The 13237-nt window shown below is 57.2% G+C and overlaps 1 protein-coding gene across 1 annotated transcript; it reads left to right on the plus strand.

Annotated features, from left to right (window-relative positions):
- Positions 1-11141: 11141 nt before the first annotated feature.
- On the plus strand, positions 11142-12484 carry FOXD2 (forkhead box D2). The gene is given in 4 exon segments (XM_050901207.1): positions 11142-11934; positions 11937-11980; positions 11982-12270; positions 12273-12484. Coding segments are annotated over 4 exon segments (1338 nt in total).
- The last annotated feature ends 753 nt before the right edge of the window (positions 12485-13237 follow it).

The raw sequence follows: 13237 nt of genomic DNA on the forward strand, positions 1-13237 counted from the left end.
TGTGCTATGCGGTGTATTTGAATGGCAGAGCTGGGGGCTGGTCTGGCTCTTACAGCACCCGAGAAGCAAGGCTGCGGTTAGGCAGCAAAGTGGCAGAGCCTGAGCATTGGCAGCGTAACACCTAGAAGCTCTTGGGAGAGCATCCAAGGTCCATTCATTTCATGGTCTTTGTACTGGGACTGCTGAAGTGGTTACACTGCAACAGTTGGTTTTATGCATGCGTTGAATCAACCGTGCCATCCCAACGCCAACAAGCAGCCCTGGCTTGTGGCACCTCAGGGTGCTGCATGGAGGAAGGATGCACCTGAGCCAGTTACGTACGTGCCTGGGAGAATTTCATTTTCCATTTGCATCGGCTCTGCTGAGTCAAAGGAAGCAGTGTACGATGTCTGCAGAGAATGGGCCCAACTGTCTCAGACATTTTGGGTGCTTTCTATCTGCACCACAAACATCTCTACTCGGTTTTAAAACTCCTTCTGCTGACCAGGTGTTGGAAACCAAGCCCAGCCTGTAGATCCATTTTCAGGAGGCTCCAAGCGGCCTAACCTGGCTGGCAAAAAAGGATCTCAAAAAGCACAAAATTGTCGAAGCACACTGTCACTGGCCATCCTGGCTCTTTGCTCAGAGCAGGCCATGGGTTTCAGCAGAGGAATTAATTCACCAGTGCAGGTCAGGCCAACCCAGGTCTTGGTTATATCCTTTTCAGATGTTCCCTGCTTGAAAGACAAGAGACTGAGTAATGCTAAGGGGACTCTGCTGTGCCACATTATTTTCAGTTTCAAAAAGATGCTTCACATGGAGCTGTAACTCCTCTGAGCGTCCCATCCAGCACTCGTCCACAGCAGAGATGTGTTTGCCAGTGGGAGAACAGGAGGCTGCTGAACTGATCTCATTGTTTGGAGTCTTTACCCTCAAGAAATCACAAGTTTTGCCATCCCAAAGACACAATTAGGGAACATTTTCCTGCCAGACCCCAAACACATCCCAGCACAGCTACGCATTCCCTACATTGTATGGAGATGGCAAAACTGGCCACTTGGCCAAGATGGTCCCTTCAAGTCACCACGGAAGTGATGGAAATGGAGTATGGTTTTGCCTCCTGCACCGTAGCCAGCACCCACGAGGTGGCAGCCAGGTGACACCCTGGCCAAGACCCTGCAGCCCACCCTCAGCTCTCCTGCCCAGACCCCACCAGCCGCAGACCCTCTCCAAGCAACATTTACTTCTCCCTGGCTACTTATTGTTAGGTTTTCCGCAGTGTTGGTTTAAGCGTGTATCCATCTTCCCCCAGCTCGAAGCCCTTTCTTTCCAGGCTGTCTGCTGCTTGGATTCTCCCCGGGCTGATGCTCACCCTCTAAGTATAATTGCAATACAAAGTAGTTTCAGAATAGCATGCAATAGCGGCTAATTATTTGGAACAATTATACATAACAAAGACAGAGCCAAGCAGCAAGAGGGCTTAATTGTCTGGCCAAGCATGAAATAGCACAGGATTATCGCTAACAGGGGGAGGGGAGGCAACAGAGGAGAATTGCCCCATAGAATAGGCAAGAATCCAGACTACTCGGGAAGGCAAAGTTTATTGAAGAACTTGAAAATTCCCCTTTGAAGCATCTTCTGAGATGCCAGAGAAGACATGAAAAGGATAATGACCCAGAATATGGGCTTAAGGCACAAATCCCTGCACTGACAGACTCCAGGCCTGCAGACGCTTAAGCACATGCTTAAATTTTAAGCACATGAGTAGTCCCCTTTGACGGCTCACGTGCTTAGAGCTAAGCTCAGGCATAAGTGTTTGTAGGATTGGAGCCCAGATTTTTATTACAGCTAGGCTCTTCTCGGTAATGACAGGAAATAAGAGACTTATAAAGTGCACAAGCTCCTAGGGCAATGCTGCGGAGCCCTTCGCTCCATGCGAGTGGCGAGCGCCTGCGATGAGCCATGGGAACATCCATGCCTTTCCTCCCTGCCACGGAGCAGGGGGACAACAACTGTGTGGGTAGTGAGAGCAGCATCTCCAAGACATGGGTTAGGAGTCGGGCCTAAGAGCCCACAGGTGTGGGGGGAGAAGAAGGTGAGGAGGGTGCAAAATGGAAACAGGATTGCTGTTAAAAGCAAAAAGGTGCTGTGGACGTTGCTGGGGTTCAGCCTTTCTTTGGAGCACCAGAGAGCACCATTTTGGAGAGCTTCTGAGATGGTGGGAAAAGTGGGAATAATCTTCACTAAAAAAAAGTGAAGAAAATATAAAAAAAATCCTGCAAAGTATAAGCAAATCAATGCAATAACAGCTCCTCTCCAAATATTCTTTGCTTAAGCATGCACCTGCTTTTTCTGCAGAATAAGGTTTCTCTCATGTGAGATCTTCCCTGCTCTTTCTCCACCTCTGAGGGTTTTTTTGCAAGGCTTCCCATTTTCACAAGACAGCTACCTGCTGGGCAGTAGCACTTGTACCTCTGCTTGGACCTAGATCACTGTTTTTCAATTATCTTTAGGGCTGGAAGGATTTGTTTTTGTTAGTGGGACAACAGCCTTGTGCTGGTGACTGCAGATGTGCTATTCACTGGTAGTGATAGGGGTAGAAAAAGTGGAAGGTGTGGGATACAGATGCTGTGGGCTTCGGTGGGCTGACTCTGACCACAGGAGGGTGAGACCTGTGGTACCTGCTGTCCCACGTGCTCCCACATCGCATGTCCCAGACCTACAACGATGCCTGAAGGTTTGGATGAGGGTGCCCATGACAGCAGCAACATATGAGAGCAGTCCAGCCTGGGAAGTTAGCCGTGAAGCAGATCTTTCCTTAGGAAAAGTGAGTGGACATGTGGATCTGCCCCATGGGAGGCCAGACTCCCATCCCCACCGCTGGGCTGTACCCTGCCCACCCATATCAGCCCCCCAGGGGCTCTGCAGGGCTGTGCTTCACAGGGTGGGAGCTGCTGGTGGAGGAGGTGACCCTGCCACTGCCACTGTTAGTGCACCTGGGCCCTCACCTATGGCTCAGGCATTGGCACCCATAGGTCCAGGACTGCTGCTGGCAGCCACTGGAGGGCATTATATGATACATACAGCCTTCTTATCCTGCGATATGTGCAACCTCCTTACCTTTCTCAGAGGCAGACATGGTAGAGAGCATGTGCTATGGAAACACACACATTGCCTTCTCCTCCTTTACATCCAAACGGCCATACCAGGGGGGCTGGGCAGCTGACATCGCCTATGGGGAAGGGACAGACCAGCGTGTGCCAGCATGGGCTGGGATGGCCCTCAAGAGCTCCAGACCTTCCTGAGCCTCCCCGATGCCTCGGCACATGACCAGCCTGCCGCGATGTGCCTGTGCAGCAGCTCGGAGCAGCAGGGCACGGATGGAGGATTTTCTCTGGAGCCAGAGGTTAATTATGCTTTATTGGATAATTTTCAGCTGCCAGTCCTGGCAATAAAGGGGATTTCCTCTAGATGGCACGCTTATCTCTGCACTGGGAGGGAAGCCCTACCAGCCTGCTTCCCCTGCAGGACCCCAGCGACGTATTTTCAGGGAGCAGATAACTTATCCCAACGCCTCATGCCCTCTTGTAACACAATTTTAACGCTCAATATCTAGACTATGCAAAAGCCTGGAAAGTGATAATAAGACAAAGGCATTTTGTAATGAGCGTTGGTGGGATCCGGTTAGCTGGGTGATGCTGAGTATCCATCCTGCAGAAGTCAGGTCTTTCCAAGTAACTTAAAGCCAGATGTGAAACATCAGCCTTTCCTTCAGCAGCCCTCAGTGTCGTTTCTTCTATCCGAGCGATGCAGCTTCCTCTTCCCAGCAAGAATAAGCAGAGGCTCACCTGCAGTAAGTGAAAGAAGGGGAGATGTGTGTGTATATGAAACTTCAACACCCCCAGAGTGCCTGGATTAATTTTAATCTGTGTGCTGACAGGCTTTCCCTCTCTTGCCTCTGTGCAGCTCAGGGCAGCAATTTCTTCTGGTGGTTTGAAGAAAGGGGCAGAAGTTCACACCGGTCTGGAGATGCTGGGGATGGGTTCCTTGTGTGTCCCTTTTACCTACTGTGCACTGCAGAGCATGTATTTTATAGAGATGGAGAACTGTCCCTTGCAGCCACACTGACGCTGCCACAAAGTCAGGCTCGGATGTGCCAGGACTATGTGTTCCAGTGCACAAAGCAGGGATTAGCTTTGGGTTCTGGACCTGAAGGAAGGAGCTGCTGGGGTGTGCAAGTGCCAGAGCCGGTCTGTGGGGTGAAGCTGTGACCTGGGGGAGATGCAGTGGAGGAATTGGCATCTGCAGCTGTACGCTGGCGAGGCAACGGAGCTGAGATTCACCCTTCTGTGCAGATTCAGCCCCAGACTATTACAGTGATGCCTGTAATACTTTGCCTTTGATATTTTTTTTACCTGGCTGTCCTTCACTAGATAAGGGGACAGGGTTAAGGGGTTTGGCTCTGCCTCTGCTTCTCTGCATGGGTGAAATACTTCACCTCCCTCCCCATACTTTAGGTTACAAACTTTTTCCCTCTGTTTATTCAGCTCCTTCCCAAGACGGGAACAGAGAAAAGGAACCCTGCGCTATATTCCTGTGCAGTAGCAACATCACAGCCTCCAGCTGACTGAAGCAAAGTCTTATTTGAGGTCAAGAGGCAAAATATATCTATGAACCTGTTTGCAAGGCAGATCTGTAGGTATTGGCATGTATATGCAGGGCTGATTTTTTACAAGGATACAGCAGATTCACCCCAACCTGATCCCCAGCTGGAGATTGCTGGATACTTCCAGATGCAAAGACTCCTATCTCCAGCCATTTACTACAGGCAGAAAAAAATAAAAAAGTCAAACACTTTTTCTCCCAATCAAGCTATATACCAGCAATTTTCCACCTTCTCTGTAATTTCCTCCTTTGAAGGCCTTCTCTCTGTATTGCTCCTGGCCCCCAAGCTGGTCCTCAGCTGGCATTTCTGGCAGTAGCAGACTTCAGCGAATTCAGTGGGTGAGGTGGGCACTTGGGCTGCTGAACCACTGAATGCAGAGAACTCGGCAGCAGGGGTTTCCTGGGCACGTTTGACATGATCAGATGCTAACATGGAAAACCTGGACTTGGAAACCTCATCATGAGTTTCTATACCCTTGTGAATCTAGCCATTTATTTAGGTTCTTGCACTGGTGCACCCACTTTTGGAAAATCTGATTCCCTCCCACATATGTTTCCCCCCCCCCCCCCCCCAATCCTCTCTTATTTTCAGGGGATTCAAGGAAGAAAGAAGCGATTTAGCAGGCTTGTTTTCACAGGGATATTTTTCCTTGTGTGGTAGGCACAGTTACCAGGCTGTTCTATACACATTGCCATGTGCCAGAGCATAATTGCCTTCCACATGCATCGGCCTTTGGCTAATGTGTTTTTTATGGCAACCAGGAGAGCTGGCTTTGGTGAGTCTCAAAAGTGCACCTGGCGGTTTATGACTTGAAATCACTGCGTTCCTTTGAATCATGTAAGTGTATGTGCATATCCATCTCTTTTCATGTCAGATTGCTGAAGAACAGTACGAGAAAAAAGCTTATCCCAAGCCAGAGTTAATCAGTTGAGTGTTAAGCTGCGTATGAGCTTGCCTGGTGGGCTTCAAATCCATGTGGGATGGGATCAGTTATGAATAGAGAGCAGCAGACAAAGTTTTTGAACTGCAAGTCCAAAACCAAGGTCCTAAAGTCAGATCACAGCACCTAGATAAATGTGTGTGTATGGGCAGAGAGGAGTTTCCCACTCATCTGAAGAGCAGGAAAGACAGGGAGACTTGTTCTCCAGAGGTTCCTGAGGGTTCAACCCTGCACATGGGGTGCCTGGGAAAAGCCTCCCTTGAAATCTAGGCCTTTTTTGGTGTGGATTTTGAGACACCTGCGTTTGAAAATGCAAGTCAACAAAACCGAGCTGTCCAACATCTGAGCGCTGCAGGGATGGATATAGGCACTTGGCTCCGGTGGTTTCCAAACTGGGAATTTCACACATCTTGCACTATCTGGCACCACCATTCCCACTTACCTCCCTGCACTGGGAGCTCTTGGTGTGCAAGCTGCAAAGTGATCTTTGCAAGCTGGGAGCTGGCGGTACAGGGCTGGAAAAAAGGTTGAACTGCAGGGAGCACTGAAGGTCTGAGCCTTGGATATGGAAAGAAGAGAAATAATATCAAAGGAAATCACATAAGTGGAAAAAGAGCCCCCTGGGGCAGCCCAGGCAGCAGCAGGTCTGTCTTGTTCATGTTTTCAGAGAAGTTAGAGGTCAGCCAAGCTTGATAACGAGGTAATACAGAAAAATCCATCACTGAGCCTTGGGGGACTTGTAGATGCGGTTCTCATCAGAATAAATGAATTTAGATGCTGCTCGGCAGAGGAAACAAGAACGATTATGTATCGCAAAACCAACAGATCATCTGGAAAGCTCTGGGAGCAAAGTCGGCTGGGCTGGCGCTAAACCCCCCGCACTGCCCAAGGCAGCGCACGGAAACGCTGCAGGGCCCGATGCTGCCCTTCCCCGGGCACAGCGGTGCAGGATCAGGGCTTTGCCCCCCCGGTAAACCCCAGCGCCGGGGGATGCTCCGGCCAGGACCAGCTCCCTTTGGTGGGGACACGGCCAGTGCCAGGGCAGGAGCAGCGATCGCACCCCGCGGTGCTCCGGGGTCGGTCACCCTGCCCTCCCCTACACCCCCGCGGCAAATAACGGTCTCGGCGGACAGGCAGGGAATGAGCTTTTCCCCGTGGAAAAAAATTGTGCCTGGTCATTGTTGCCGTTTTGCAGCTTGCAGGGGCTCCGACCCGCTACCACGGAGCTGCCCGGGAGGGGGCACCGGGAACCCCGGGGGGGGGGAAACCTTGGCCGGGGGGGATCCATCTGCTAAAGCGGTCTGCAGGGCATCAAAACGCCGACCCAACACGCCTGGACCAAACGCCTCATTAAGACAGGCGGGACAGAGAGTGAAGTCAATTTAAAGGAGAGAAAAAAAAAAATCTTGGTCGTCTGATGGCCTTTTTTTTTTCCCGCCCCCTACTTTTGAGACTTTTTGGAGACTCTCGCCACCCCGCCAGCTCTCAGCCCCACGCACGTTTGATACCGCAGTTTAACGGGAAATGTAAAGCAAGCTCCCAGCCCCACGCACGTTTGATACCGCAGTTTAACGGGAAATGTAAAGCAAGCTCTCAGCCCCACGGACGTTTGATACCGCAATTTAACGGGAAATGTAATGCAGAGTCGGGTTAAAAGGGGAGATGGGAAGGGAGGCTGCCTGTAATGAAATACTTCAGAGAGGAGAGCAGAAAAATTAAAAATCTGCCCAAGGAAAAATGCTTCCCTCCCAGCCCCGCACGCCTGGGAACAGTGGGACGACGACAAGGCAATCTTTTCGGGTAGATTGATAGGGTTTCTCTTTCGGGAGACCGCATCATTTCTTACCTCGGCGTACGAACCCGTGATTAAAACTCACCCCTCGCTCCGTGTGTGGATGCACGGCCGGGAGCGTGTGTGTGTGTGCGTGTGTGTGTGTGTGTATACGTGTCTGCGATCCGACCATCTGGTTTGTTTCAGTCCAGGGTTTCCCTTTTCTAAATCATTTCGGGACGGGTGTAGTTTAGGTACTTTTTCTCGTTTTGATTTGTTTCTGCAGCCGATCTTGCGTGGCAAAGCCGAGGCTAATACCGACTCGGCGAACAGGAGCCGCTTGCAGATTGAGGGACCGGGACTCATTCACTGTCGTTTCCTTTTGGGTCGTTCCCGGCTTTAACGGGGACGATATTTTGCCTTGAAACAGGCAGGAATAGTGTCGATGGTGGCTGATCGGGACATGCTATTTCTCGAGCTGCGGCGGCTCTGGAAGCGCGATGCTGAAGGGGGGAGGTCCAGGCGGGAGCGGGACAAGGCACTGGCCGCATCCCATCAACAGCCGCCTCGCATCGACCCTTCTCGCCCCCCCCTCCCCCATTTTCGGGCTCATCGGGGTCCCGATGCCCATGAGTACAGCGGCAAAGGGCTCCACCCGAACCCCCAGTTGCCGGGGGCTCCCTCCGCGGGCTGCCCGGCGCTGCCCGCCCTTCCAGGCAGGGGGAGAGCCGGCAGCCAGGGCGGGGAGGGGGGGGGTCCGGACAGCAGACACCCACATCTGTTTCCCTTCGAGCCGTGAGGGGCCAACCTCCAGGCAGGGCGATCGGGAGGCGGCCGCCCTGCGACCGAGCGCCGCGGGGGCGCGGAGGGGCGCGGAGGGGCGCGGGAGGCGGCGGGGCATCCCCCGGGCGGTGCCCGCTGCCCTCGGCCGCTCGCAGCGCGTCATTTTGCTGCCCCCTCTGCCCTCCCCTTCGCCGCCCTGCAGAGGCACAAGGCGCAGCCCCGGCGGTTCCTCGCTGCCATGAAATGCACCAAGTGGAAATTCAATCGCCCCGTTGTGTGTGTGGTCGAAATCTCTGGCAGCTGCTTCGGAATTTTTTATGACACTTTCGTTTATGTAGGGGAGGCATAACTATTATTTTACTTAATAAAAATGGAAAGCGGCTCGGGTCTTTCCCCTCCCTGCTCTCTTCCATTTGTTCTTCCCATCGCCTTTCCGCGGGGCTGATGAACGGAGATTTTAAACAAAGTCGGTAGGAAAGATGCGGCGTCTCGGAAGCACTTCTCCGTGTTAGCTGATTATATATATATAAGGAAAAAAAAAGAAAAATGTATATATGAATATAAATATATGTAGCTGAATATATATACACACACATATGAGAGGGAAATGTATGCGTACGTGTTGGAAACGCAGGTTATCAGCATCGGAGGAGTATAAAAGTGAAAGAGCTCAGGAAAGCTCCCCCAGCCCTGACACACGCCCGCGGGACAGACTTCCCACCTTCCTCAGCAATTCTCAGCACAGTTATTCTTCTGTTTTCCCCTCTGGTCGAGAAATCCTCCCCGATAGCAGCGTTGGCGTCGAGGGAGGAGGATGCGACCGAGTCCGCGCAGAGGCTCCGGCTCTGCAATAGCTGCTTCAACTGGAGATGCGCGGGCGAAGCGCCGTCCGCTCCTGCCCGCTCCTGCCCGCTTCTCGAGGTCCCCCCGAGCTCGGCGAGCCTGTGCACCGAGTCGTTAGGGCTTGAGTAATTGTGACCGGCATTTGGAAGCGGGGCCGCGCAGCTGTTTGGCCCGGCTCCCCGGTATTAGTGCTGGAGATTTTATCACCAAATGCTCGCACCTGTTAACGGCAGCGACTGGCAATTCATCACCGCGGATTCTCACACTGCTGAACGCGGCCCTGGGCGGGGGGAGAGATCTCCCCCGGGCACCCCCTTGGAGGAAACCATCCTCTTCCTCCCTCCCCAGGCATCCTCCCCGCTAGGAAAGCGGCTGCGTGTTTGCAGAGTCTCTAAGGGGGGGGAAAAAAACCCCAACCGTGCGAGCGTGGTTCGGTGTGTCCGCGCCAGAGACAGGGACAACCGGCTGCCACAGCCACCCACTAGGCGTGGGGTGAGCGGCTGCAGCCGTGGCCGTGTCCCCCACCCTGCGCCGGGGTGGCCGCCTCGGCCTTGCCCTGGGAAGGGGCGGCCGCGGGCGGGGGAGCGGGGCTCTGCCACCGGCGGGGACACCGCTGTGGCTCCGGGGCGGGGGGGGGGGGGGGGGGCTGGGGGGGCTGGGGTGCCTCTGATTACAGGGAAATCCTCCCGCTTCGGCTGCAGCCCGCGGCAAGGTGGGTGTCCGCTGCCCACCACCTCCTCCCTGCCAGCCGTCGGGGGATGCTGCGGCTCGGGGGGAGCGATGGCAGGAGAGCGGCGGACAGGGGATCCCGAGGCCGGAGGAGATTCCCCGTCCCGGAGGATGCCTGGGGCCTGGCCAGGCTGCGGGTGGGCCACCTCGGAAAGTCGTACCCGGCCGGGCCAGCTCCGTCCACCGGGGATGCGGGACTCGGGTGCCGTCCCAGCACCCCGGGGACACGCACAGCCTTCGCTTTGGTTATTTCTCGCGTGGGAGGAGGCTTGACTGAGAGTTGCTCCTCGCCTTCTGCCCCGCACCTGCCGGGCGGCAGCATCCCTTCCGTGGGTGCGGGCCCATGGGAGCCCCCGGGGGAGGAGGGTTTCCAGGCAGGGTGCTCCGGGCTCGGTGACGTGTCGGTGATGTGAGCGCGTGGAGAAGGGGAGCGGGGATCCCCAAATTCACACGACTCCTCAATGGGACCGAGGGCTCGGCCCTGGAGGAGCGAGGGTCGCCGCCGGCGAGGCTGCTGGAGGGCGGCAGCTCAGCCCCTAGCCCCGGGGGTGGGCAGCTCTCGGGGGGAGAAGGGACCCTCCGCGGCCCCCGGGCGGAGGGGGGCGGCCGTCACATCCCGCAGGAATGGGCCCTGCGAGCCTCCAGCATCGCGGGGTGTCTGGGGAGGAGGGGGGAAGCTTTATCCAGCGCCGAACCCCCCCCTCCCGCAGCAGCCGGCTCCAGGCGTAGCCGGGGGCATCCGAGCGCCGGGGGAGCGGGCAGCGCCTTTCCTCGAAAGCATCCCCGCCGGGGGCGGGGGCCGCTCTCCCCGGGGACCCGGGCCGGGCCGGGCAGCCCCTCGCCGTGCCCCGCGGGGGCTGCGGCGGGCGCCACGTGATGCCGGGGCGGCCGTATAAAGGCCTGGGGAGCGCTGGCAGGAGGCGCAGAGTGGGAGCGTTTCCACCGGGTCCCGGCTCGGGAGGGGTGGGGAGGGGGGAGCCGCCTTCCCAACTTCTGCCCTCCCCCTCCCTCTTCCCCCGCCCCTCCCTCCCTCTCCCTCCCTCCCCCAGCCCAGCCAAGGAGCCGCCGCACCCCCCGCTTCCCCCCCCCCGCCCCTTTTTTCCCTCTCTCTCTCTCTCTCTCTCCTTTTATTATCATTATTACTATTATTTATTATCGCTGCTTCCAAGCTCCCTGCCCAGCCTCCGGGCGTCCCGTCCCTCCGCCCCCGCCCCGCGCCCCCTCCGCCGCCCCTCCCTCCGCAGCCACCACCCCGCAGCCCTGCCGCGGCCCCGCCAGCAGCGGCGCGGCGAGCGGGGCGCGGAGCGGCGGCGCCGGGGCGCGGAGTCCCAGCGGCGGCCGCAGCCCTCCGGCACGGCCCCGGGCCCATCCCGGGAGCCGCCGCTAGGTGGGGGGGGGAGCCCGGCCCCGGCCGCCCCGGCCGCACAACAATGACTTTGGGCAGCAGCGGCGGCGGCGGCTGCGGGATCATGTCCGAGCGCTCCCCGGAGGAAGAGCCGCTCTCCGAGGTGGAGGACGCGGATATCGACGTGGTGGGCCCGCCCCAGGATGGGGGCAAGTACAGCGAGGACGAGGAGGAGGAGGAGGAGGACGAGGAGGAGGAGGACGAGGAGGACGGCGGCGATCCGCTGGGGCTCGCCCTGCCGCGGAGCGGGGCCGCCAAGGCGCGCATGGGGGGGTCCCCGGAGCGGCTCTCCCCCGCCGGCGGCTCGGAGCCGGCGTGCGCCCGCGGCGCCGCGCCCGGGGAGAAGGCGCCCGCGGGAGGCGGCGGCGGCGGCGCGGGGGGGAAGAACCCGCTGGTGAAGCCGCCCTACTCCTACATCGCCCTCATCACCATGGCCATCCTGCAGAGCCCCAAGAAGCGGCTGACGCTGAGCGAGATCTGCGAGTTCATCAGCGGGCGCTTTCCCTACTACCGGGAGAAGTTCCCCGCCTGGCAGAACAGCATCCGCCACAACCTCTCCCTCAACGACTGCTTCGTCAAGATCCCCCGGGAGCCCGGCAACCCGGGCAAGGGCAACTACTGGACGCTGGACCCCGAGTCCGCCGACATGTTCGACAACGGGAGCTTCCTGCGCCGGAGGAAGCGCTTCAAGCGGCAGCAGCAGCTGCACCCGCCGCACCCCGAGCTGCTGCTGCGGGCCGGGGCCGCCGACACCGCCGCCTTCCTGCCCGGCTTCGCCTACGGACCCTACGGCTACAACTACGGCCTGCAGCTCCAGGGCTACCCCCACCACCACCATCACCACCCCGGCGGCGGAGGCGGCGCCGCCGCGGGCGCCTTCCCCTTCCCGGCGCCGCACTGCCCGTTACCGGCTCCGCCGCCTCCCGCCGCCGCCTCCGTCTTCTCCGCCGCCTCGGGGCTGCCCTCCTTCCTGGGCGGCGAGCTGAACTGCAGGAAGTCCTTCTACCACCCCCAGCTGAGCCCCACCGCCCTGCCCGCCGCCCTCCTCCAGACCCTCAAGCCGGACCCCACGCCCGCCGGCGGCGGCGGCGGCAGCGGCGGCAGCACCAACCACCCGTCCCGGCCCTCTTTTTCCATAGACAACATCATCGGGGGGCCGTGCCCCCGCCGCCCAGCACCAACCCCAGCGCCGCGCCCGCCGCGCCCTACCCCGCCGGCCAGGCGGGCCCCCCGGCGCAGGTCCTGGCCGTGCTCAGCCCCGCCTTGGCCCCGGCACAGCCCCAGGTCAGCCTGGCACACGAGCCGCTCCTGCAGCCGGCCCAGAACTTTTCCAGTAAAATCACAACCCTGAGCAGCTGTCATTTTTAAAGTGTGCTGGGGAAGGGGGGAGGGGGGGGGGGGAGAGAGTCGCGAAGCAAACGGCCCCTTCCCAGCTCTTCCCCCTCCTCCGAAACTGCTCCCCTTCCCTCTCCCTGTCCCCCCCCCCCCATCTCCTCCTGTTGTGTTTTAAGGTAGGAAATATTTCCTCTTTGGTTTTTTTTTTTCTTTAATTTTTACTTTATTTCCAGGCTCTGTGGCATCCAGATCTGTTTGTGTCTCTTTGCTCGGGAAAAAAAAAAAGAATTTAAATAAATCGGGAGGGCGGGAAGGGGGAAAGAATAACACGATTTGGTCCCGCAAGCGCCAAAGCGTATTTATAAAGTGGCCGTAACATAAGCTGGGACCTGGGCTGGTTGAACACGCAACGTCTTGCGGGGGGTGAGGGGGGCGATGTTAAGAAAGAAACGGTCTTAGGGTCAGAAATGTTTCCTTTGAGAGGTGCGGGTTTTCCGCAGGGGTCCCCCAAATCACCTGGGAAAGTGGCCAGGGGAGTTGCAGACGCCCCCGGTCGCAGCGAGCCCGTTTTCGTTCCGGCAAATCTCTCTCCCGGGCGGTTTTGCCATGTGTGTCTGTCTCTCCCCTGCTCTCAAAGAAAATGTTTTAATGGTTCGATCTTATTTTTAGTTTCTTTGAAGCTTCGGGTTTGGTTTTAAAAGGCACTGTTTAGGGTTTCTTTATTTTTAAGAAGAAGAAAAGTCGGTGAAACTCAGGACTGCGGTTTCTTTTTTTTCTTTTCTTTTT

Source organism: Gymnogyps californianus, chromosome 8, assembly GCF_018139145.2.
Source record: "Gymnogyps californianus isolate 813 chromosome 8, ASM1813914v2, whole genome shotgun sequence".
NCBI lineage: Eukaryota > Metazoa > Chordata > Aves > Accipitriformes > Cathartidae > Gymnogyps > Gymnogyps californianus.